This window comes from Scyliorhinus canicula, chromosome 3 (assembly GCF_902713615.1).
Source record: "Scyliorhinus canicula chromosome 3, sScyCan1.1, whole genome shotgun sequence".
NCBI lineage: Eukaryota > Metazoa > Chordata > Chondrichthyes > Carcharhiniformes > Scyliorhinidae > Scyliorhinus > Scyliorhinus canicula.
The window spans coordinates 273,468,096-273,493,467 of NC_052148.1; the positions used below are offsets into that span (position 1 = coordinate 273,468,096).

At 44.4% G+C, this 25,372-nt stretch overlaps 2 protein-coding genes across 2 annotated transcripts in view; one reads left to right on the plus strand and one right to left on the minus strand.

The window, feature by feature from the left end:
* Positions 1 to 7,550, plus strand: part of LOC119963558 (broad substrate specificity ATP-binding cassette transporter ABCG2-like) — a 68,943-nt gene extending 61,393 nt beyond the window's left edge. The window contains exons 15-17 of the mRNA XM_038792866.1: positions 2,758 to 2,847; positions 6,011 to 6,111; positions 6,782 to 7,550. Of these exons, the coding sequence (XP_038648794.1) occupies positions 2,758 to 2,847; positions 6,011 to 6,111; positions 6,782 to 6,929 (339 nt within the window). The 3' untranslated portion in view covers positions 6,930 to 7,550. The remainder of the gene's footprint in view (positions 1 to 2,757; positions 2,848 to 6,010; positions 6,112 to 6,781) is intronic.
* Positions 7,551 to 10,607: 3,057 nt separating this feature from the next.
* pkd2 (polycystic kidney disease 2) overlaps positions 10,608 to 25,372 on the minus strand; it is a 44,056-nt gene continuing 29,291 nt past the window's right edge. The window contains exons 6-15 of the mRNA XM_038792867.1: positions 24,352 to 24,580; positions 23,745 to 23,915; positions 22,477 to 22,658; positions 20,924 to 21,044; positions 20,172 to 20,270; positions 18,139 to 18,260; positions 17,883 to 18,000; positions 16,430 to 16,593; positions 12,298 to 12,445; positions 10,608 to 11,507 (exon numbers count right to left, since the gene is read on the minus strand). Of these exons, the coding sequence (XP_038648795.1) occupies positions 11,280 to 11,507; positions 12,298 to 12,445; positions 16,430 to 16,593; positions 17,883 to 18,000; positions 18,139 to 18,260; positions 20,172 to 20,270; positions 20,924 to 21,044; positions 22,477 to 22,658; positions 23,745 to 23,915; positions 24,352 to 24,580 (1,582 nt within the window). The 3' untranslated portion in view covers positions 10,608 to 11,279. The remainder of the gene's footprint in view (positions 11,508 to 12,297; positions 12,446 to 16,429; positions 16,594 to 17,882; positions 18,001 to 18,138; positions 18,261 to 20,171; positions 20,271 to 20,923; positions 21,045 to 22,476; positions 22,659 to 23,744; positions 23,916 to 24,351; positions 24,581 to 25,372) is intronic.

A 25,372-nucleotide genomic window follows, 5' to 3' on the forward strand; every position in this document is an offset into this window, starting at 1 on the left:
AAAATTACTTTTAACGCTGTTTCAAACTAAAATAAGCCATTATGGGCAAAATAACGGACAAGTTAAAATGTGATCAATAGGATTTTTATTTCTGGAGTGCCTTTTGCGATGATTGGCTATCCCTCTGCTCCTTACAGACAATGGAATACTTCTCAACTGTATACACCGTTGTACTGAGCAAAAGCGGAAAACAATTTGTCCTCAGCAAGGATCCACACAGCAACATGATGGTGACAGTCTGTTTTTGTGATGTTGATTGTTGATAAATGCCAGGACAAAAGGCAGAAGAGATGGGAGCAGAATAAGGCCACTCGGCCCATCGAGTCCGCTCCACCATTCAATCATGGCTGATTTTCTTTTCCCATTCTCCTGTCTTCTCCCCATAACCCCTGATCCTCTTATTAATCAAGAACCTATCTATCTCTGTCTTAAAGACACTCAGTGATTTGGCCTCCACAGCCTTCTGCGGCAAAGAGTTCCACAGATTCAGCACCCTCTGGCTGAAGAAATTCCTCCTCAGCTCTGTTTTAAAGGATCGTCCTTTAGTCTCAGATTGTGTCCTCTGTTTCTAGGGATAGGACTCTCCTGCTCTTCTTTGAAATTGTGTCATGGAATCTTTCACACCCACCCGAGAGGGTAGACGGCCTCAGTTTACTGTCTTGGCTGAAAGACTGCACCTCCTTGCAGTGTAGTACTCCCTCGGCACTGCCCCTCCAACAGAGCAGCATTCCCTCAGTGGAGTGTCAAGCTTGAGTTTTGTCCTGAAGTGGGTCTCGAATCCACACTCTCGTGTCTCAGGGACAAGAGAGAAACAGAGCCATTTATAAGACGGACGTAGGAACAGGGGTAGGCTATTCAGCTCCTCGTGCCTGGCCCAGGGTATCTTGGACCAAATTGAATGATTTACATGCAAGAACTTGAAAAACTTGAGGATAGACAAGTCCCCCGGGCCTGACGGGATATATCCAAGGATTCTATGGGAAGCAAGAAATGAAATTGCAGAGCCGTTGGCAATGATCTTTTCGTCCTCGCTGTCAACAGGGGTGGTACCAGAGGATTGGAGAGTGGCGAATGTCGTGCCCCTGTTCAAAAAAGGGAATAGGGATAACCCTGGGAATTACAGACCAGTTAGTCTTACTTCGGTGGTAGGCAAAGTAATGGAAAGGGTACTGAGGGATAGGATTTCTGAGCATCTGGAAAGGCATTGCTTGATTAGGGATAGTCAGCACGGATTTGTGAGGGGTAGGTCTTGCCTTACAAGTCTTATTGAATTCTTTGAGGAGGTGACCAAGCATGTGGATGAAGGTAAAGCAGTGGATGTAGTGTACATGGATTTTAGTAAGGCATTTGATAAGGGTTCCCCATGGTAGGCTTATGCAGAAAGTAAGGAGGCATGGGATAGTGGGAAATTTGGCCAGTTGGATAACAAACTGGCTAACCGATAGAAAACAGAGAGTGGTGGTGGATGGCAAATATTCAGCCTGGAGCCCAGTTATCAGTGGCGTACCGCAGGGATCAGTTCTGGGTCCTCTGCTGTTTGTGATTTTCATTAACGACTTGGATGAGGGAGTTGAAGGGTGGGTCAGTAAATTTGCAGATGATACGAAGATTGGTGGAGTTGTGGATAGTGAGGGCTGTTGTCGGCTTCAAAGAGACATAGATAGAATGCAGAGCTGGGCTGAGAAGTGGCAGATGGAGTTTATCCCTGACAAGTGTGAGGTTGTCCATTTTGGAAGGACAAATATGAATGCGGAATACAGGGTTAATGGTAGGGTTCTTGGCAATGTGGAGGAGCAGAGAGATCTTGGGGTCTATGCATAGATCTTTGAAAGTTGCCACTCAAGTGGATAGAGCTGTGAAGAAGGCCTATGGTGTGCTAGCGTTCATTAGCAGAGGGATTGAATTTAAGAGCCGTGAGGTGATGATGCAGCTGTACAAAACCTTGGTCAGGCCACATTTGGAGTACTGTGTGCAGTTCTGGTCACCTCATTTTAGGAAGGATGTGGAAGCTTTGGAAAAGGTGCAAAGGAGATTTACCAGGATGTTGCCTGGACTGGAGAGTAGGTCATACGAGGAAAGGTTGAGGGTGCTAGGCCTTTTCTCATTAGAACGGAGAAGGATGAGGGGCGACTTGATAGAGGTTTATAAGATGATCAGGGGAATAGATAGAGTAGACAGTCAGAGACTTTTTCCCCGGGTGGAACACACCATTACAAGGGGACATAAATTTAAGATAAATGGTGGAAGATATAGAGGGGATGTCAGAGGTAGGTTCTTTACCCAGAAAGTAGTGGGGGCATGGAATGCACTGCCTGTGGTAGTAGTTGAGTCGGAAAAGTTAGGGACCTTCAAGCGGCTATTGGATAGGTACTTGGATTAGGGTAGAATAATGGAGTGTAGGTTAACTTCTTAAGGGCAGCACGGTAGCATTGTGGATAGCACAATTGCTTCACAGCTCCAGGGTCCCAAGTTCGATTTCGACTTGGGTCACTGTCTGTGTGGAGTCTGCACATCCTCCCCGTGACTGCGTGGGTTTCCTCCGGGTACTCCGGTTTCCTCCCACAGTCCAAAGATGCGCAGGTTGGGTGGATTGGCCATGAAAAATTGTCCAAAATTCTATGATTAACCTAGGACAAAAGTTCGGCGCAACATCGTGGGCCGAAGGGCCTGTTCTGTGCTGTATTTCTCTATCTCTATCTATCTAAGAACTGTTGTGTGTGTATGAAAATGTATAACAGTGTGCTTAATTACCCTTAGGTCTATTCTGGACTGTTGGTGCATTTACCAAGCATCGTTAAATGGCTGGGCTGGTTGCAGTACCTCAGTATCACTCGTTACGGCATCACTGTAAGTATCGAGGAACTTTCAGAATTATAAACAACCAGTTACATATGCAGATTACACCTCAAACTTTGTAAAATATCTCAAGGTGTTGAGACAGAAACGACTCTCAAACACAATCTGTCACCGAGCCACATGGGGCTATTAGGGCAGTGACCTGGCTACAGAGAGGGGCGGAGAGCACTGTACAGATACAATACTAAAGACAAACACAAGTTCACCGTGGGGGCGAAAGGAGACATAAGAAGGAGCAACAAAGGACCAATGGATTAAGCAGACTGAAAATAGTTTGAGACAATAGGGTCTCCCAGTATTCAGATCGAACTGCAGTTGTTAAGGGCGATATTAAGGCTGAGATGAAGGTGGTAGCGAGGGTGTAGGTACAAGAGTAAGATGTGAAATATCAGAGAATTGTAGGAGAGACATTGGTAAATTTGGGGGAAGGGGACAGCAGTGGTATAGTCACAGTACTATTAAGGAGGCGCAGTGGTTACCACTGTTGCTTCACAGCACCAGGGACCCGGGTTCAATTCCTGGCTTGGGTCACTGTCTGTGTGGAATCTGCACGTTCTCCCCGTGTCTGCGTGGGTTTCCTCCGGGCGCTCCGGATTCCTCCCACATGTCCCGAAAGACGTGCTGTTAGGTGAACTGGACATTCTGAATTCTCCCTCTGTGTACCCGAACAGGCGCCAGAGCGTGGCGACTAGGGGATTTTCACAGTAACTTCATTGCAGTGTTAATGCAAATCTACTTGTTACAATAATAAAGATTATTATTATTATTAATCCAGGGGGCCAAGCATGCTCCAGGGTCATGGGTTCAAATCCCACCAGCGCAACTGATGGAATTTCAATTTAATTTCCATTAATAGGCCTGGAATTAAAAGTTTGTCGAATGGTAACCATCAAACCATTATTGTAAAGACTCTTCCTTCCCTTCCAGGGAAATAAACCCGCCGTCCGTACCTGGTCTGGTCCACATTTATCTGCAGACCCACATCACTGGGGCTGACTCTGAAATGCTCACAGTCATTGATACCACACTTGGTAGATCAGAAAGCTAAATGTTTGCATGGCAAATCGCAACATTAATAAATCTTGAAATTGTTTGGCTGGCTGGTGTTAAACAAATACAATCAGCTGGTTCAATAAAACCCTTCGGGGAAGGCAATCCACCATTGTTATCTAGTCTGGCTGTGTTAAATTAATAACTATATTGCGTAACTGTAAATTCAAGGGAGCTCCCTGCTTGCAATCTATTCCCAAGATTTCCAGCCCTGTACATCACCTCTACAATTTAGATTCTTCTCTCGCTATGCTATGGACACTATTCAGACGATTATACCAATTAGGAGCAGGAGGAGGCCATTCAGCCCTTCAAGCCTGCTCCGCCATTCAATAAGGTCATGGCTGACTGGATTGTGGCCTCAACTCCACTCCATCTACCCCCGATAACTTTAGACTCCCTTGTCAGTCAGGAATCGAGCCAGCTCTGCCAATGAACCTGCCTCTACCCCTCCAGGGAAGAACAGTCCTGATTACCAAGCTGTTTCCTAGTCTGGTCTCTCCCCATCCATTGACTGTCTACACCTCCCGCTGCTTTGGGAAAGCAAGAAGCATAATCAAAAATCCCTCTCATCGCGTTATTCTCTCTTCCAACCTCTTCCATCGGGCTGGAGGTACAATAGTCTTAGGATACACATGAACAGATTCACAAACAGCTTCTTCCCCACTGTTACCAGACTCCTGAATGACCCCTTTACACATCTTCTCTGCTGAATAGTCCTACATTCCGTATGCTTCACCCGATGCCTGTGTCTATGTATATTGTGTATTTATATATGCCTTATGTTTTTTCATGTATGGAACGATCTGTCTGGACTATACCCAGAACAATATCGTTCACTGTACCTTGATACACGTGACCATCCAAAAGGAGAAACGCCCTTTCGGCATCCACCCTATCAAGTCCCCTCAGCATCTTGTACGTTTTAATAAAATCTTTAATTTTTCTAAATTTCAATGGATACAGACCTTCCTTTCCTCATAAGAAAACTTCCCATTCCACTCAACTTATTTATCTGTGACACCAACTTGGAATCTCATCTTGTATTGTTTTGTGAATTGATATCCAATCTGCCAGACGCCTATGCTATTGTGAGTTTCCGCAATAATTTAAGAAAACTGCCAAGTCAATCGACCAGGAGGTTTAGAAACAGAATAAAGTAAACATTTCCTGGAAGTTAGTGCAAGATTCCATTGACATTGCTAAAGCAGCCTGCATACCAGTATTTATTGCCCATCTCCAGGTTGTCATCTTGATCACGGAGTTGTTTGCTGGGCCACTTCAGAGAACAGTTGAGTTCACCACATGGTTGTGGTTCTGGAGTCACATGTAGGCCAGACTGGGTAAGGACAGCAGATTTCCTTCCTGGGGGCAGCAAGGTGGTACCTCACAGCACCAGAGACCCGGGTTTGATTCCAGCCTCGGGTGACTGTGAAGTTTGCACTTTCTCCCCGTGTCAGCGTGGGTTTCTCTGACAGTCCAAAGACATTCAGGTTAGGTGGATTTGGCCATGATCTAGGAGCTGGGGGGGGGGGGGGGGGGGGGGGGGGGCTGCGATAAGAGTATTATTTAAGAGGGCTAGTGCAGACTCGATAGAGTCCTTCTGCACTGCAAGGATTCTATGCATTTTTAAGAAATAAATCTAGAGTACCCTATTATATATTTTTTCCAATTAAGGGCCAATCCACCTACTCTGCACATCATTTTAGGTTGTGGGGGTGAGACCCACGCAGACATGGGGAGAATGTGCAAACTCCACCCAGATTGCAACCCGGGGCTGGATTGAACCCGGGTTCTCAGCGCTGTAGGCAGCAGTGCCAACCACTGTGCCGCCCCTGGATTCTATGAATTCTTAAAGGAGAACGATGAATCCGGCAACAATCTTTGTATTCCAGATTTAATTAACCGAATTAAAAGTCCACGGTGGGAATTTGAATTCATGTCCCCCCTGCAGCCCCTATACCCAGCTCTCTGCACTAACATAACCACTATGTTACCATTTCCACTATTTAGTGGCTGTTTGCAAATAATAAAATACTATATTTTCTGTGCTGCAAATCCTACTGCTGGTTCATATTGTAACCTGTAATTATTTGTTTAATAGGCACTCATGGTTAATGAATTTGTGGGCCTGAACTTCTCTTATAACGTCTCGGATATGGGGAAAGGCTGTCACTGCCCAAATCCTACCCCAATTAAGATCAGGTAAGTTATTATTCATTGTAATGGGTCTGTGTGTTTGTGTGGAGTTTGCACATGAAATGAATGAAAATCACACATTGTCACAAGTAGGCTTCAAATGAAGTTACTATGAAACGTCCCTAGTCGCCATATTCCGGCGCCTGTTCGGGGAGGCTGGTACGGGAATTGAACCGTGCTGCTGGCCTGCCTTAGTCTGCTTTAAAAGCCAGCGATTTAGCCCAGTGCTAAACCAGCCCCTGGTCTGGGTATGTTTCACCCCCACAACCCAAAGATGTGCAAGTTAGGTGGACTGGCCACGCTAAAATGCCCCTTAATTGGAAAAGAAACAATTGGGTACTCTAAATTTAAAACAAAAATCAATACAAGATACTCACTAATAAATCAAACAGGGAATTCAGGGGAAACATCTTTACCCAGAAAGTGGAACTCATTCCCACAGGGAGTAATGCTGAATGAGTATAGATTTGAAGGGCAAACTGGATAAAAACTCGGTAATAAACAATAGGATATGCGGATAGGGTGAGATTAGGAGATGGAATGAGGTTTATGAATAGTATAAACAGCACTGGTGCCAGTCAGGAACAAGGGCCTACTTCTGTGCTGCAAACACTGTCAGATCTAAAATTCTTTTGTAAATGTCCCATTTGATTTTCTTTTTTTTTTTAAATTCCAGCTGCACCGGAGTTCAGCACCTTCAGGACATGGGAATTGGCACAACCCCATGGGACCTGTGGCAGAATCATTTGGGACTGGGCCTACTGACTGCTTTATTCCTAAGCACTGCATACTTGAAACTCGCCTTTATGAAGAAACTTTCATGAGCCATATGCCGGGCTGCCCTGCCACCTGAGGTTAACCATGTGTCGCACTGTTGAATTTGTTGCTGAACTTAGGGGTGGGATACAAAACTGGGCACTCTGCCTTCTCAACACTGCTGAACAGGGGATTTAGCAGATAGTCTAAATGGCTGAAAATTCTGTACGGATTCATTCAAGCTACCAAACTTCAGGAGCGACAGAAATAGAAATTTGCTTCACCTTTTAAAAATGATTTACTTGTACATTAATAAATATGTTTATTTTGGCCACAAATTTTGGTGCTTTTTGGGCGAGAGCCTTCTCTGTAACAAAGGTGCTAACTTACCCTTACATGAAGATTACAAGGCAAAAAACCAGCAGGGCTAAGTGAGTCTTGGACTATGAGCATGTTGGTACTTTCACACACCAAATAGCACAGGTACGTTAAAGCTGAATGAATGGTAATTCAATAAAAATGAAAACAGCATCTCACGTGTAGTCACATCCCCGCCAGGAAACATTCAGCAGGTCCATCAGCACCTTTGGCGAGAGGAACAGAATTAACGGTTCAGCTCTGATCTTTCCATAAAGGGAAGACTAATTCAGATTAGCTTCACCTCAATAATGCTAATGGTTCGACAAGGCAGCAGTCAACAGTTTCAAATGGCAGGAAATAAATTTATAAATATGCAGTCACTTGTTGGGGAAAGAGAATTGCTGATTTCCACAGAGAAGCAGCTTCCTGATTTTGTTTCCAAATGGAAACATGCTTCAAACATTTCAAACGTGCTTCTATACAAACTATGCAGGGGCTGGTTTAGCACAGTGGGCTAAACAGCTGGCTTGTAATGCAGAACAAGGCCAGCAGCCCGGGTTCAATTCCCGTACCAGCCTCCCCAAACAGGCGCCGAAATGTGGCGACGAGGGGCTTTTCACAGTAACTTCATTGAAGCCTACTTGTGACAATAAGCGATTGTTATTATTATGCCCACAATTAAACCTTTTTGCCCCAGTACCAAGCTGCATGCTCTCCAATTCCAATATATTTTTTAAGATTGTCGCCACGCAACCAGTTTTATCAGCGGGCTGTCCATTTTGTAAATGATAACCAGACTGCTTTAATCGCCTGGTTTTCATACGTTTGCCAAAACCTCTACTGCCTGAACATATTCGGTTAATATAGCAGCCGATACTGCTAAACCCTAATCTCCAACAAGGAATCTGAGCCTTCTGTAGAAATTGGAAACATGAAAATAAAATCTTAGTGGCTGGGGTCAGAGGCAAGAACAGGTGATGCAGACATGAGAGAGAGAGAGAGAGAGAGGCAGAGATGGAACTCAACCAGTCATAACCATGGGGTTGAAGAACATCTCTCAGCCATTGCCTGCCAAGATTTTAAACAGAAATGAGCACAGCCAGTTGAGTCTACATAAAGAAACGAGAGCTGAAATATTTCAGCTGAATTTTATAAGCTCACATGGCCATAAATCATTAAAAGTCAATTACAGGAAGGCGATGTGACTACGCTAACAGAAACTGGCACAGCAAAATCAGAAATCACCTGACTGTCCTTAAACAGGTAGAAATTTACCTGCAATACACCTGGAGTTCTAAGCTGACCAAGTTTGCAGCTCAGGAGAAAACCCACATCATGTGCCCTGATTTAGCATCAGCTTGTTAAATATCATACGTGCTCTGTCACATCAGCAAAGTATTCATCACATTTAGCTGGTTAAACATTGACTCCAATACAAGCATCAATCACAAACCAGCAGATGGTTAGAAACATTTCCAAAGCATCAATTGACATTGAGCTAACTAAGCGAATGGCTACTGTGATGTTGCCTCAAAAAGAAAATACAAAATTTAAGGTGTTTGGGGGGGGGGGGGGGGGGGGGGGGAGCGGGGAAATACCATTTAAAATTTTGCTTTAAAATGATAGTGTTAGGAAACAATTTCTTTTTTAAAATAAATTTAGAGCAGGCATTGTCAAACCCGGGGGCGGGACCCGCGGGTGGGTCACGGGCGAGTGTCGGGAGGGTCGCGGAACTGTCCTTTGTAGCGCTTACGATCGTGCAAATCTGCGCACAACAGTCGCAGCAGCCAGCTGTTAATAATGACGGCTGCAAGCGGCCTTCAAAATGGCTGCACGTGCGTGCAAGATAATCGGCGCGCATGCACAAAACTATGCGCATGTGCGCCAATGATCGGGCACGCATGCGCAGTGCGGCTGCTTTTTTTAAAAAACTTGCAGCTTTTTGTTTTACAAGTTCGGGGGTGGAGGGGGGGTTTATTCATTTTATTTTTATTTATTTTTACGAGTTGGGGGGGGGGGTTTATTTGATAAATTTTTACAGGAAGAAAATGCAGAGCACCGGAACGCTTCACCTTTATCCAACAGGTTCCCTTGGAGGAGCGAGTACGAGGGCCAAAGGGACCCAAAACTATTTCCTCCATCTTTGTCAGCAGCAAACAAGGTAAGAGAAAATGGTGGGTTGCGCAGGTCAGCCGGTGTGGGTCGCGCAGGTCAGCCGGTGTGGGTCGCGAAGGTCAGCCGGTGTGGGTCGCGAAGGTCAGCCGGTGTGGGTCGCGAAGGTCAGCCGGTGTGGGTCCCGAAGGTCGGCCGGGTTGGGTCCCGAAGGTCGGCCGGGTTGGGTCCCGAAGGATGGCCGGTTGGTACAAGTAGGTCCCCGGAAAAATAGTTTGAAGAACACTGATTTAGAGTACCCAATTCATTTTTCCCAATTAAGGGGCAATTTAACGTGGCCAATCCACCTACCCTGCACATCTTTTGGGTTGTGGGGGTGAAACCCACGCAAACATAGGGAGAATGTTCAAACTCCACACGGACAGTGACCCAGAGCTGGGATCGAACCTGGGACCACAGCGCCGTGAGGCAGCAGTGCTAACCACTGTGCCATGTGCTGCCCTAGGAAACAATTTCAGTGGCAGATGACCTTCTTTGGCTCTAATTCTTCAAACACATTTTCTGCTGCACACCCTCTTTACATTGGATAAGTGAAAAACACAGGAAGACCATTAAGTTCTGCAGAAAATGATGCTGTTTATTAAGTGCTTGAATACAACAAGCTGGTGACATATAAAATCCATACTCAATAATGGTGGCCTTGCAATCTATCAAAAGTTGTACCTCCATCACAAAGTTCTAAAAACTAGATGGTGAGTTACATCACATATGAATAGATTAAGCTGAATACATGAGATTATAAAATGCAGAAAATATAAATTCCCAATTTCTACACAGCTACACACTTTATGCATTGGTACGCACAGCGTCAAGACACAACATGGATATCCCATGAAATTATGCACTTCAAAATGAAGTTTGTTAAAAGGTCCTACACATCACATATTAATCGGCTTTATTTGGTTCATGAAAATTGTGTGATGCATTAATAGGTACAAGTAAATTCTTGTTCAACATTAAGTAATGTCAAACCTAGGCTATTTAGGAAAAGTAGACAATAGGTAAAAAGATATTCTTACAAGATGTTTCATTTGGTAAATGCATTTTCCTTCTCTATTCAAAAATGTAACCATTTAACAGCCCGTAACAGCCTCCCCGAACAGGCGCCGGAATGTGGCGACTAGGGGCTTTTCACAGTAACTTCATTTGAAGCCTACTCGTGACAATAAGTGATTTTCATTTCATTTTCATTTCATTTCATTAAATACAACTAGTTTTTTTTTTTAAAACATCCAATTTTTGTTCTCTGCATCATCAGATTAAGAGCAGAGTTTCCAAGCTACCTGTGCAAATATTTGTGTTAATGAATATTCAAAATATGTTTCCAAATAATTTTAAGCATTCACTTATGTAACATTTACATGTGTGAAAACTCTGCCCTCGTGGAGGAGCAGCAGCTCATTGCACATCTGAAGTGTGATAAGGCACGAAAAGGAAAGTTTCTCCGAGACCCTTGGGCTTTAATGGCTTACAACTTAGGCTTGAACAGTTTTAAAACTGTTGCTTGTGACCAATCTTATGTGAAATCTGGAAGTTCACAAGCTTGTCCAAAGTGGATTTAGCCAATTAATCTTGTTAGTTGCAGACACATTACAGTTCCCAATTTAAGTTTTGCCAGTCAAAGCATTGTTAACAAAATGCTCTGAAACTTTGAATTCCTTGATGAAATGTGCATTAAATAATCAATTCCTGCATTTCATACTTTATAAAAACACATGATTGCATGTTTCGTGATTCATCCCAAAATGTGTGCAATAATTCAAGCTGAGCTGGTAAAGGCACAACGTGGTGAAAACAATGATTTAAAAAAAGATAAAAATACTGATGAGCTGTCAAACTGCCTCAGTGATACATGTGAGGAATCGACTGCCCTTGGAATGAATAGACTAAACGTGACTGCCCCCTATCCCCCCGGCATCCAGACCATCGGTAGACTGAGACGAGGATGGCCGGGAGCTGCGGGAACGAGATCTACCGTTTATTCCCAGAGGAGTTCCAAGGTGCTGGCTCAGCTGTGACACTGTTTCATCCGACTCCCAGCGTTCCAGCTCCTCTCGCACCAAACGCTCCATCTGCTCTCGGTGAATGTCATTGTCACGGCCCAGTCGCTCATCCTGCGGGACAAGTGGATATTTCCTTAATTACATCCTGGAGTGTTAGCACCCCAGCAGACAAAGTGATCAACATTGTTATTTCGGTTCCATTTCCCCCCCTCCTGGGTTTTTCAGATGCCCCTTGTTAGCTTGCGATTCACGTACCAAGGGCAAGAGGGATGTTCAGAGTTGATGCAATCAATTCAACTCCTTTACATCATTATTTTCTTCCATTTTTAAATGATATTTTCTGAATATTGGACCAGGCGGTGACCACTCAGCCCCTCAAGTGTTCAATCGATGCGACTGTCCATTCTAGAAGCCCAAAACTGGTCTGACGACAGTGAGTCCCTGGGTTGCCTGCCCCCCACCCCCACATCCCCAGAAATTCCCAATTGACCTCCAGCCACAACAGCTTTTTAGGGAAGAGTTCCAGATTTCCTGGCGTGTTTGTGTGAACAAGTCCTTCCCCTCATCACCCCTGATCAGCCTTTGTCTAATTTTGAAAGTTATGCCTCCTTCTCTGGACCCCTTCGGCAGAGCCAATACTTTTTTTCTTTACTTACTGTTTGACTCTCTTGGTGCAGCATCAAACATTCAGTAAAAAGACAACCAATGGCAATGACAAACTGTTCAAAAGGTTGTTTGCACTGATCAAATTGAAAATGTTAGAAATGTTTATTTGGGGCTAGCTGGGTGAGAGGGAATTAAAGTAACCTGTTGCTGAACAAGGAGATAGTGACTGCCTGCACAATTAAACTTTTAGCAGCAGAGAAATCCCCTTTGCCACCCAGTAATTAGATAGGTTCACCTCTGTAACACCGTCCAGCAATCTGCCCAGCACATCTCTCCTTTTCAGCTTAGCTCTCTCCATGGCCTCCAGTTTAACAATGACTGCATCGATTTTGGACACAATGCTCCCGATGGAATGCTCCATGCGGTCCACACGCCTCACCAACCTGAGCATCAGGGAATCAAATCATTAAATCTGGTTTCAAACTAACTCCTGGGTGATTAATCATAGCAACTGCTTTAAACAGCCTCTGTTAGTATAGAAGAATTGTCAGCACAGAATCATTAAACCCATGCTCCACATGAACCTCCCCCCCTACACCACTTCACATCCCCATCGGTTCATCCGTCTATTCCGCTCTCCCTCATCTGTTTCCCCTTAAATCCATTTATTATTCCACAAACTCCTTAAGTAATAATTATAATAATCAAGTAGGGTTCCATTAACACTGCAATGAAGTTACTGTTAAAAGCCCCTAGTTGCCACATTCCAGCGCCTGTTCGGGTACACAGAGGGAGAATTCAGAATGTCCAAATTACCTAACAGCATGTCTTTCGCGACTTGTGGGAGGAAACTGGAGCACCCGGACGAAACCCAGGCAGACGGGGAGAGCGTACAGACTCTGCACAGACAGTGACCCGGGAATCGAACCTGGAACCCTGGAGCTGTGAAGCATAAGTGCTAACTGCTGTGCTACCGTGGATTTTAAAACATTTAATGAAAGAACACATTTAGGATTTAAATAGCAATTTCTTCTCAAATGGAAAGCGGTCTCTCACCAAATGGTCTTCAGCAGCCTGGCTGCTCCATTCGAGAACGGAGATGATTTGAATCCTGGCCCTACTTGAACCAGCTGATCCCTGCTTCAGTATTTTCAGACAACAGAGATGGACACAAAATGGTGAAGACCCCACTCCTAATTGGCAACTACTCACCTTGGCAGTGACTCTATGGACAGGACAATGGATGAGAACACCATCACGTTGGGCTCTGAAGCTTCCTCAATTCAGCAGGTTCAGAGCTCCCCCTGTCCACGATCACATTAGGGGAGGTACTGAAGCAAGGTGATAGATGTGAAACTGCATCCCTGCTCCCTCCCCGCTCTTTCCTCATAGCCCTGTGAAACATTTCCCTTCGGTGGCACAGTGATTGGCACTGTTACCTTACAGCACCAGGTTCAATTTCGGCAGTGGGGGACTGCGTGGACTACTGCGAGTGAGAGATGGGTGGTGGAATGCCCTGAGCTGAAGATCCTGAAACCGCACGAGAGCGCCATGGAGCTCGCACAGAAGCCGGCCTGCGGGAAGTGAGGGACCACTGAACCTTCATCCAAGTGACCAAATGACTTGTATGTAGTTCAAACCCTTGTCCATGGTATGTACTAATACCATATCCCCTGTCCTACAGGATCAACGGGGAGCAGACCCATCTACCATCAGTAACCCACTATCCACACTCAACAAAACCTTGGAGGAGATCTCGGGGGAGGATCACGGTGAAGCATCATGGCTATCACCCACACCATCCACCATCGCACAGACACACACCTCAGTAGCTGACCTTAGCAGGTAAGGTTCTGAGTCAGTATCTGGTGAGCCATACATCTTCAGGTGAAGGCAGGAACATCCCAGGGATCAAACAGATCCCAGGATTTAGCTATATTCTGAACATGTTCGCTGCTTGAGATGCAAAAGCAGAGAGGCAGAGCTGGGACTATCCGAAGGGGGTGCCAGCGACACTCTCGCGACTGCTCGGCCGGATGGAGGAGTCCCAAAGCCTTCTGTCACAGGAGATGGTGTGGCAATGCGTGGGAACCCAGTACAAACTACAAGGGTGGTGCCCACAGTGGGAAGCCTGGGGCATGAGTTCAGGACCATGGCAGGAGAACTCAGAAGCATGTCTCAGTCCGGAGGATTTAACTGAATGGTTCAAACAGCGATGGGCCTCCAGGTAGCTTCAGATGACGATGACGTTTCTGATCCTACTGCAGCTGCACCCCAATTCCAAGAGCCCACAAGCACACGGAGGGAGGAGGAGCTGCTGGAGACCATCCTAGGGCCTTCAATCCAGGACACCCCAGGAGTGCCCAGCCCTTCTTGAGACCAGCAGAACTCAGGCACAACGGGCAGAACAAGGTGACGCGGCAACATCAGCGCCATGCAAAAGTAGGCCGGGCCCTCCGGAAGGCCCCAACCAAGGGCAACTCCGGCAACAGGGCGTTCAAGGCAGCAGGCCGTCTCCACCTCCGATGTGCATCCTGGGAACCCAGGTGTAGTGGGAAGGTACGGAAGTCAAAGGAATTTTAGGGGCACAACGTGGGCAACAGTGAAGTTAGACAGTAGTGGTTGGGCGGCATTCTCACTAGCAAAATCTGCACATCGTTGAATTAAATATTATTGTTCTTCACCACCATAACGCCTCACATTCCTTACCCCACCTCCCAGTAGCACGGGCTTCTCCCCATCGGGACACAGTCATTCTCACTGGTCCTTCATGCCCGCCAGGTGGTTAGGTCTTCTCAGTGCAAACGTTTCATTCATAGTGATAGCACTTGGGCACGTTTCAGTGAACCCTCGACACCCTAATCCCCCTCTGGAGCAAAGGGAGAGAGATCAATGTAGGGCAGAACCTCCCTCAGACAGGTGCCGGGGAGTCAGCGTGCTGGCAGCAGGCAGACAAGAGTCAAACACAAGCAGTAGCTCACAGAGCATCCCTCACTGCGAGTCGTCATCAACCTCCCACATTGACTGGGCAGCAGGTACCCAAGACCACCTCAGCTCCAATATCCTGATGGTTAAAATCTCTTTTGCATCCCTGGTCACTGAGGTGTAATGGCAATTGGAGGGGCGGGGGGGGGGACTCCCGCCCTAACAGCACGGTGGGTGTACCTACACCTGAGGGGACTGCAGTGACTCAAGGCGGCAGCTCACCACCACCTTCTGAAAGGCAACTAGGAATGGGCAATAAATGCTGGCCTAACCAGCGACGCCTGCACTCCGTAAATTATTTTGAAAGTTTCAGGAATGTTTGAGGTCACAGTTGCTCTCTGCTTCAGTGATAGAGAAAGTTAAAGGCAGCCTTCTTACTCTGGATGCACCATTCAGGATATCTCATCGCTGTCACGCCTCTATACTGAAGACTTTTGGGCAGCAACTCAAAGTTTTTCCCATCCCTTATTGAATGAGGGCTGAAGATGCAACATCTTAGAATTGATTCAAATTCATGCCAATCAGGTATGCGCCCTTCCTTGGCATGAACCTGATTGCACCATCAGGGAGAGCCCAGGAAGGTAGAGTGCCCATCATGGATGGGATTTGCATCCACGGCTAACAGGTCCGCTAATCCTGCCCCTGGTGCTAGTCACGTTCAGCAGAAAGTGAAGGCCAAAAAATGTCTTTTGTACATTGACAAAACTGAGTTGCAAATTGTGCAGAACAGAGCCGGCAGACGACAAGATTGTGTCATTTGAACACAGACAGATCAAAGAGCCCTGTTGCCTGAACTACATAGTTTATATAAATAGAAAAAACAGGACCGCAAAAAGTACCCAGTGGTTACCATTGCTGCCTCACAGCGCCAGGGACCCGGGTTCACTTCCAGCCTTGGATCACTGTCTGCACGTTCTCCCAGTGTCTGTGTGGGTTTCCTCCGGGCGCTCCGGTTTCCTCCCAGTCCAAAGATCTGCAGATTAGGTGGATTGGCCATTCTAAATTGCCCCTTAGTGTCCAGGGATTTGCAGGTTAGGTGGGATTACAGGGATAGGATGGGGGAGTGGGTCTGGGTGGGGTGCTCTTTCAGAGGGTCAGTGCAGACTCAATGGGCCAAATGGCCTCATTCTGCACTGTAGAGATTCTATGGACACCCTCATTAACTGTAAGAGGGCCAGAAACAAGCCGGTTTGATTTAACAAACTGAATATGGTTAGAAAGGTAGTTCATGAACCGTGCATTGCCTCTCCTCATCCTTCCTACTGGATTGCATTGCCTTGCTACATTCACTTCCATCCTCCACCATTCCATCAGTCTGTCCTCCTGAAGTCTGTTTACATTTCAGACTTTTAGATCATCTGTAAACTTGACTCCCCTACAGAGGATGATTTCTATTATCTTTCAGGGAATTAAAGAAATTAAGCACAAATAGAAACGCTTACACTTGAAACTCTTCATAGGAAACTCCACTGAAGCTGCTGCCTCTCCTCCTCGAACTGTGACCACTGTCTTCTTCATCTTCGTCCTCAGAATCATCCAGACTCCGCGGGAAGCTTCTGCCACTGGTTGACTGAGGTAACGAGCTCCTATCCAAGTCTAAATCATCCTTTAATTTAAAATAAAATTATATTATTTTGGGCATGATTGTATTCACTTCTACGCTGACGGAACACACGCAGGCATATACACTACCCATACCACCTCATGTAAAATTCACACTACAAACTGGTGTCAAATTCAGGAAAGTTAGTTATGTAGCACACATGTAAACGCACCTGCTTTTTTCAAATTGGCAGGAAGTGACTAGTGGGGTACCGCAGGGGTTGGTGCTGGGATCCCAGCTATTACAGTCTTATCTAAGGAAAGATATAGTGAAGTTGCAGGCAGTTCAGGAAAGACTCACTAAGTTGATCGCAGGTATAGAAGGATAAATGCTAGAGTCCATTATAAAAGATGTAATAACAGCACTTCGAAAACAGTGACAGGATCGGACAGAGTCAAACATAATTTACAAAAAGAAAAATCATGCTGGACAATCGGCTGAAATTCTTCGAGGATGTACCTAGTAGAGTTGATGAGGGGGAGCCAGTGGATGTGGTTTATTTGGACTTTCAGAAGGCTTTAGACAAAGTCCCATTTTAAGAGATAATTTTGTAAAATTAAAGCACATGGGATTGGGGGTAGTGTATAGAGATGGAGAGAAAACGGATTGGGAAACAAGAAGCAGGAATAAACGAGTCTTATTTCAAATGGCAGAAGTGACTCGTTGGGTGCTGGGATCCCAACTATTCACAATATATATATTAATGATTTGAATGAGGGAACTAAATATAATATCTCCAAATTTGAAGATGACACAAAGTTGGTTGGGAGGGTGAGCTGTGAGGAGGATGCAGAGATGCTTCAGTGTGATTTGGACAAGTTCAATGAATGGGCAAACACATCTTTAGACTATGGGAGGAAACCCACGCAGACACAGGGAGAAAGTGCAAACTCCACAGTCACCCAAGGCTGGAATTGAACCCGGGTCTCTGGCGTTGTGAGGCAGCAGTGCTAGCCACTGTGCCACCGTGCTGCCCTAGGTCACATGTATGTTCAAGGCGGAGATGGACAGATTTTTAAGGGAATCAAGGGTTATGGGGATAAGGTGGGAAAGTGAAGTTGAGGATTATAACAGATCAGCCATGATCTCGTTGAATGACAGAGCAGACTCGATGGGCTGAAGATTTAATTTCCTTGATATGTTACTTCATTGATCCATCATTTGAAACAGGTTCAACCAACTCACACGAATTTACCAATAACTTACATTGACATTACCAACATAGTCTGATTAATAAATATGGAAAGCATGTCACAACTTACACAAATGAAACCACTTGAAGACTAACTCACCCGCTCTTTCTCCAAGTCATCCCTCATCTGTTGATGTTCATGTTCTGTCAGTTCCTGATCCCCATCCTGGTCATATTTAGCAAAGATGGCTTCTATCTCCGCATCAGTATGACCCTTCCTACACAGTGAAAAATGCATGTGATTTTTAAAAACTAACTGTACACCAACTGGAAAATATCCTTCACTCTAATTTTCACTGTATGCCTTCTGATATCAACTGGAAAACCGGCTTGTGTGTAAGCAATTTTCACTGTACCCCTTCAGATCCTGCCGCAATTCATCAAAATTCCGTTTGCCTCCTGTTTGCCGCAGATTCTCTGTGACGTCATCCACCGTTGTCTTTCTCAGCCGGAGTTTCACCATAGCCTTGCTGCACCCCTAGTCAAAGAAAAAGTTTTATCTAGGGTCAACGGTCACCGGTTAACGCAAGGTAACTAGTAGGAAAACAATCAGATTAAAGCTCAAAACTTTCTAAGCAACTGAGACTTTTGGTAACCAGATAATTGGTGTTATACTCAAAGTTTCCTGTAAAATTCTGTTGTGCGTGGCCTGCCCCCCATCCCCCCGCCCCCTGTTGTGCATGGCCTGCCCCCCCACCCCCATGTTGTGCATGGCCTGTTCTCCCCCCCCCCCCCCCCCCAATGTGTAGTCCATTTACAATTTGTATGCACGAGTGATAATTATAACAGAAGCACGCTGCATGGTGTCTTCCAGGCTCCTGCACAGCCGAGTATGTCCACAGCTTAGCAGGAACACTGACTGTGCTGGAATGCATGCCTGTTCAAGATGGCACCCTTTGAATTTCTGAGCTAAAACACTATTGTCACAGGCCCACCACTTGTAATTGGGTCATGCTTGTATAAGTCAATCATCTAATTCAAGGTATGCTTTAGCTGTGGTGGCATGGGCATTCGGAGCTTGCTGTGCCTGAGGAAACATTACTAATTATGCAGAGGTGGAATGCAAAGCAGGTGTCCATGGGGATAGGAAGGAGTGATGTATATGGATCTTTCCTGTTGATAATAAAAAGTTAAAATTGTAGTTGCCCGAGATAACAGAGGGAAATGGGAATTATTCTGGGACCCCTGGAGCAGAGAGAACCATTAATGAAATTAGGAAATGTTAGTTCTATTTATGGCTGAGTTAGCCACTGCATTTGGAACAGACTCAAGGCAGGGCTCTATCATAACACAGCATTATTCCAGGGCCGGTAATACATTATAACAAAATAGAAAATATTGGATAATCTCAGTGGGTCTGGCAGCATCTGTGGAGAGAGAAACATGGTCAACATTTTGAGTCCATATCAGTCTTCTTCAGAACTGAAGACGGAAATGTAATTAACAATATAGTTTGTGGGGAGGGGGAAAGAGACATAATAGGAAGTCACTGATCCTGGAGGTAAGGAAAGATGGAGAGATTGACAGAAGACAAATTCCATGACATCTTTGTCACTCTCCTTGGCTCCAACCTTCCCTGACTTTCCATTCTGCCCCAACCCCCTCCAGCTATAGAGTTCATTATATTTCTATCCCTCTTCCCTTTTGTAGAATGGTCATTTAGACTCAAAACTTTAACTCTGTTTCTCTCTCCACAGATGTTGTCACGCCTGCTGAGTGTCCCCAGAATTTTCTAATTTTATTTCAGATTTCCAGCGTCTGCAGTATTTTGCGTTTATTATCAGATAATAATATATTCTTGGTCCACACAAAGCTGCAAACAGTTTTGGTCAAGCACCTATATTTCAGGTGTCCAAAGTCATCACAAGTAGTGCAAATCTGAATCCACATGAAATGGCAAAAATAATAACCACACAAATAACAAAACCCCAACAAACAATCTGGAATGTGGAACAGCAACTGTTATGGGGACTGCCTCCGTGCGTCATGGTCCTGAAGATCAGAAACAAAGAATGCGACATGACAACATTCAATGGCACTGATTGAAGAGGAGCCAAATCAAGAAAGCAGTCTTCAGGCTCTTCATCTCACAGTGCCATCCATGTGAAATACTGAACTGAGAATAACCATCATACAAAATTTCATCTGAGGCTTTCAGCACCAAATCAGACCAAAAACCATTGGCCAGAAATGCAAAACTGCGACTGCAGTTAACGATTTTATAAATTATTGGTAGGACTAGAAACATGGACATCTCACAAGGCAGTAACATATTAAATGGTCAGGTGGCAAAATTAAACACACCTTAAACAGAACCAAAAGTCTCTTGCGCACATGCAATGCTTCCTACATGAGCAAATCCAAATTATGACAAATATCAAATCAATACCTTCTTGATAAAGTCGGTGAGCTCCATCTCACATTTCTGCTGGGCCATGTCAGATTTCACTTCAGAGTAGGTGTCGTTAATGATGGCCAAAAACATGTTCTGGTGAAATAAGCAGAAATCAACTGGGAACCAATCTCAAGTGGGAATTTACGATTAAATATTTGTTTTACAGAATGTTTGCAGATCTCCTGTGGCACTGTACATGAGTTAAAGCATCAGCTACTTTTGTAAGATAGGGGTGTTATGGACAAGTGCACCCCAAAGGGCCTGAATATTTGTTAGCATAAGATGGCTACCCATTCCTTTTCAAACAGTAAAAAGCCTGCATTAGGAAAACTTTAGGATGGGGTGGTTTACAAAATGAGAGGTATTATGACGGGTCTTTGCATTAACCTTCCCTGTTTTGGAGCTCCAAGCTCAAGGCCAGGTACAATTCAACTCCCATTGAAACTGCACTCATATCATCTGGATCTGGAAGAAGTATTGATCCAGATGGAACTATGGTCACTGTGAAGGGAACCACAACTGAATTTTGCTGACTGGAACATCACCTGATCAGCTGCCAAGAGCCTTGCACTTATCCAGCCAGCACCAGTGGCTAAACGCTCACTTGCACCCCTAAAATGGTGAGTCTCGTAGCAACAGAAAATAGTGCAAGAAACCGAGCACGGGGTAATCAATTGACGTCGCAAGTGTTGTGCAAATACTTTTTATAAATTTCTCCTTCAGGGTTGATTGCAGTCGTTACTCACCAGGAGAATGAAAAAGATGAAGAACACAAAAGTGACAAAATACACGGGTCCCAGAATACGGTCAGCTTCTTCGATCTTGGTGAAGTCAAAATCCCCCAGAATGATGCGGAATTGAGTAAAGCTGTAATTTTTAAAAATATTGTGATTTAAAAAGAAAAGGTCCTGCCACTTGTGCTTGTTAACAATCTGCCACCTCTATCTATATTTGATATTAATAATTATGTGGAGATGCCGGCGTTGGACTGGGGTGAGCACAGTAAGAAGTCTTACAACACCAGGTTAAAGTCCAACAGGTTTGTTTCAAACACTAGCTTTCGGAGCACAGCTCCTTCCTCAGATGAATCTAGGTGAACTGAACTGAATAAGGCAGAGTTGAAAGTGGACATTTTCTGTGCTAAATATCACAATCTAGATCCACGTTTGCAGCATAAGTATGTACAATGGTTCTATCTAACCCAACACCTGAAGTGTCAGGGAATGTTACTGCAAGTCACAGCTACCTAATTCATCCAGCCTTCTTTCAAATAGTTTAGGAGGAGCAGCCAAGTCTCCCATCTTTTATTTCCTGCCTCTCACGGCAGAGATTTATAGACAGAAACATATGGCTAGTTTCAGATGGCTGTGGATAAAAACTTGAAGAACCCAAAGACCAAAACAGTGGAACAAAATGTCATCAAGCACCTGCCTCTTACATCTGGGGCATTTGGCATTCAATGAGTCAAACACTGTTAAATATATTGCCTAAAGAACTGAGGAGAGTTGCGCACCAACTTAAAAAGAGGAATTAAATTAAACCATATGGAAATAATGGCAATGCCATGACAGTGGTCAGTGCCTGCAGACCAGTGGAGTGGGAGCAAATCAGAGGAGGCAGAGATCCAGTGTGTACATAAGAAAAAAACAATATACGTAAACTGATGCTTACTATATTGCATTTATGGATGTGCCTACATGTAGGAGAAAAAGTATAACAAGATAAACAGAAATTACATAATAAATAATTATATAATAAATAATAATTGTAGAAATATATTAAAACCAAGTTTTGAAAATATTGTAACTGCAGGAATGTCAAACAAAGAATTAGTGGCTTGTAGATGAATTACAAGTTTGTATTGTTCTGAGTCAAGGTCAGATTATACATTTGAAGTTTGTCAGTGATAAAATGTTACAGCAGCCTTTCAGGATCTAGACTGCAAATGCGCAGAGCCAGTAAGTTAGATACCAGCCTGAGTCATGGTATGGAACATCATTCAGAAGTCACAATTCAAAACTTATATAATTAGGGATAGAGAGGGAGACGGTACCAGGTAAAAACCTCTTGGTGCACGCGGTGCCCCCTCTCTTCTTTGTTCTCTTTCCATTGTTCTTTTCCTTACGCCCTGCTTGGCTTTTGTTTCTTTTTCTTGTACTTGAAAGTGTATTAACCGGGTTTTTGGAATAAACTCAATCTCAAACTACCACCGTTGCCCGTCTCTTATTAGAAAATAAGAGATCCTACAATAATCCAACCAATTGAGACTCAAATTCCAGTGCCCTAAAAAGTCACTTACATGCAGGTGTAGAAAGTGCTGAAGTCATCAACCTGGGTGCCAAAGACAAGGTATGCCAGCTGTGCATAAGCCAAGAAAACAATAAAAAACATGATGGCAAAGCCCAAGATGTCTTTGGCACAGCGAGACACGGTAGAAGACAACTGGGTCATTGTCTTATTGAAGCTAATAAATTTGAAGATCTGAGAAAATAAAAGTTTGTGATAAATCAATTTCACTTTCTAATTTAACTGAAGCAAATCTCAAATCTTAAATGGCAGCTCCAGTGAGTGTCGTCATTCAACCCCCCCCCCCCCCCCCCCACTCCCTGTTCCATCATTTAAGAAGACCGTGCCCGATCTGCATCTTAACTCCATCTAACCACCTTCATTCTGGAACTCTCAATATCCTTGCCCAACAAAAATCTTTCAATCTCAGTTTTGACATTTTTCATTGAAGCGCAGCCTGAAAACATTTTGGGAGAGAGTTCCAGGTTACCACTGCTCTTTATGGGTAAAAGTACGACCTGACTTCACCCCCCCCTCCACCTTGTTCTGGACTCAGGAAATAGTTTTTATCTATTTTATTAAATCATTTAATCATCTAAACACCTCAATTACATCATCCCTTCTTATTAGTCTATAAAACATTCCTCAAACTCTTGTGAGTAAGCACGGCAGCACACTGGTTAGCATTGCTGCCTCACAGCGCTAGGGACTGGGGTTAACTTCCGTCCTTGGGTGACTGGGTGGAGTTTGCACGGCTTCCCCGTGAGAGAGGTTTCCTCCGGATGTTCTGATTTCCTCCCACAGTCCAAACATTGTGCAGGTTAGGTGGATTGGCCATACTAAATTGCCCCTTAGTGTCCAAAGATGTGTAGGTTAGGTGGAGTTACGGGATAGGGCGGGGACGTGGGGTGCTCTTTCAGAGGGTTGGTGCAGACTTGATGGGCCGAATGGCCTCCTTCTGCACCGTAGGGATTCTACTCTTTCAGTTGCAATAACTCTAGCACTGAGAAAGACAGCTATGTACTGAACTAACGGCCCACTGACATGGATAGAAGAGTGGGTCCTTTGAAACTGTGCAAATAGTGTCTGTAATGTGTGGGACAGAGTTTGTAGCTGTTTTGTGTTTTATGAACCGATTCTCACCCCATCACGCTGTTCACGATGCACCGTATTGTGGCTTAACCCCAAAAAAAATGGATTGAGGAAAAGTTTGAAGTTGAAAGGCTTGAACAAGGAACTCAATATGGATGCTCAAGCTATATAGTTTAACTATAAATATACCTTTATCCAAGCAAAAAATACCACCACCGCAGCCATGTTGTTAAACTGAATCTGCCAATATGCCAGGGACTCTAGGTTAGGGTAGGAATTCTGGTTCTCAAGTAACTGTCCGAGTGATTTGCTGACTATTGATGTGCGATAGAGATTGATGCAAATTGCTACCAAGGACAGCTGGAAAACAAGAGAGTGAAACAATTATTACTCCCATTCAATCAACATCTCAAAGTTGTGCAACTTGGGTACAGTAGTATTGTCATGATGGTGTGTCATGTGCCATCCAGACATATATCTGTACTAAACTTTTTTTAAAAGGATTTTTGCCAAGAAGAGGCACTGACTTAAAATGGCTGTTAATTTGTATTTATGAAAGTCATTAACATTCAATCACCTTTGGTACCACAATGGCCACCAGAATACAAGGAATTAATCATTTTATTAATTCTATTGATCTTTGGGGCTTCGAACAACAGGTGAGAGAATGCAAAATAGAAAAGATGTGGCATTGCAGAATTTGGTCTTTGAATGCTAAAATTAGTCTGTATGTTTGGAGGCTTCAGCAGATAATAATAATAAAACAATTGCATCCATTTCACTGTTAAATACTCACCGCAACGATCACAACATCCAAACAGTTCCACACACTCTTGAAGTAACCCAGTCTGTTAACATGGATCTCCAGAATCTCCTCAATGATGTAGTAAAATATGAAAATGCAGAAGGCAATTTCACAGGCTGCCAGGAAATAGTCAAACGAGGATACATAGCGAATCAGTTTCACGGTCTGAAATTGCCAAGATGAAAGAGCACCTCCTGTTGCTGGGAACTCAACGACCAACCTGTCCAATTGGGACAAAAACAAACTATGAATGATCAAAAGATAGGACTAACATGAGCCAATTGCTGATTCAGCAGAGAATACATTAAAATATATAAAATACATACAACTTGTAAATGGTCAAGCTACATCTTTCCACCCAAAAAACTTGCATGATAAGGGATGAATAATTACATGTGCTTAACTGAAATGATACATTATACCCAACTTTAATATGGTCGCTCACGATTAAGTTCCATTTTTTGTCCTTTTACGATTAGGTTCACTGTGCACATTAAAAAGAATTTCCTGTTAACATTGCTCAGTTTCTTGGGAGACAGATGCCTGAAGATCTGTTTTTTTGGGGGGGATGGGGGGGGGGGGGGGGGGGGGGGAGAGGAGGGGGGGCTGGAAGGGGGTTGTCACATCTGCACTGGACTTTCAATGAGAGACTGCAACAACCCCAATGGCACCAACAGCCATTCCCAGACACTTCTCACAGGTTGTGCTGAAGCTGCAGAAAATCAGAAGAATTCCGGCCGAAACTCCGTCATGTTGCTTTACGAGAGCCACAGCCTCATTCATCCATCCTCAATAATCTGAAGGAAGCAGAGAGTCCGTCTACGTTTGAAGAAACAGGCATCACAGCTTTGTCAACATTTTCTATGTTCAGTGCAGTGAGCTTTGCGCACGAGCCGTGGGAGGCGCCACATCCGGAGTGAGGCACAGAGAGGGAATTTTAAACTTAGGAATTTGAAACAGAGTGGGAATTCAATGCAGGGCGGGAAGAGGTGCTCTTTGCTTTTTCTCCTGG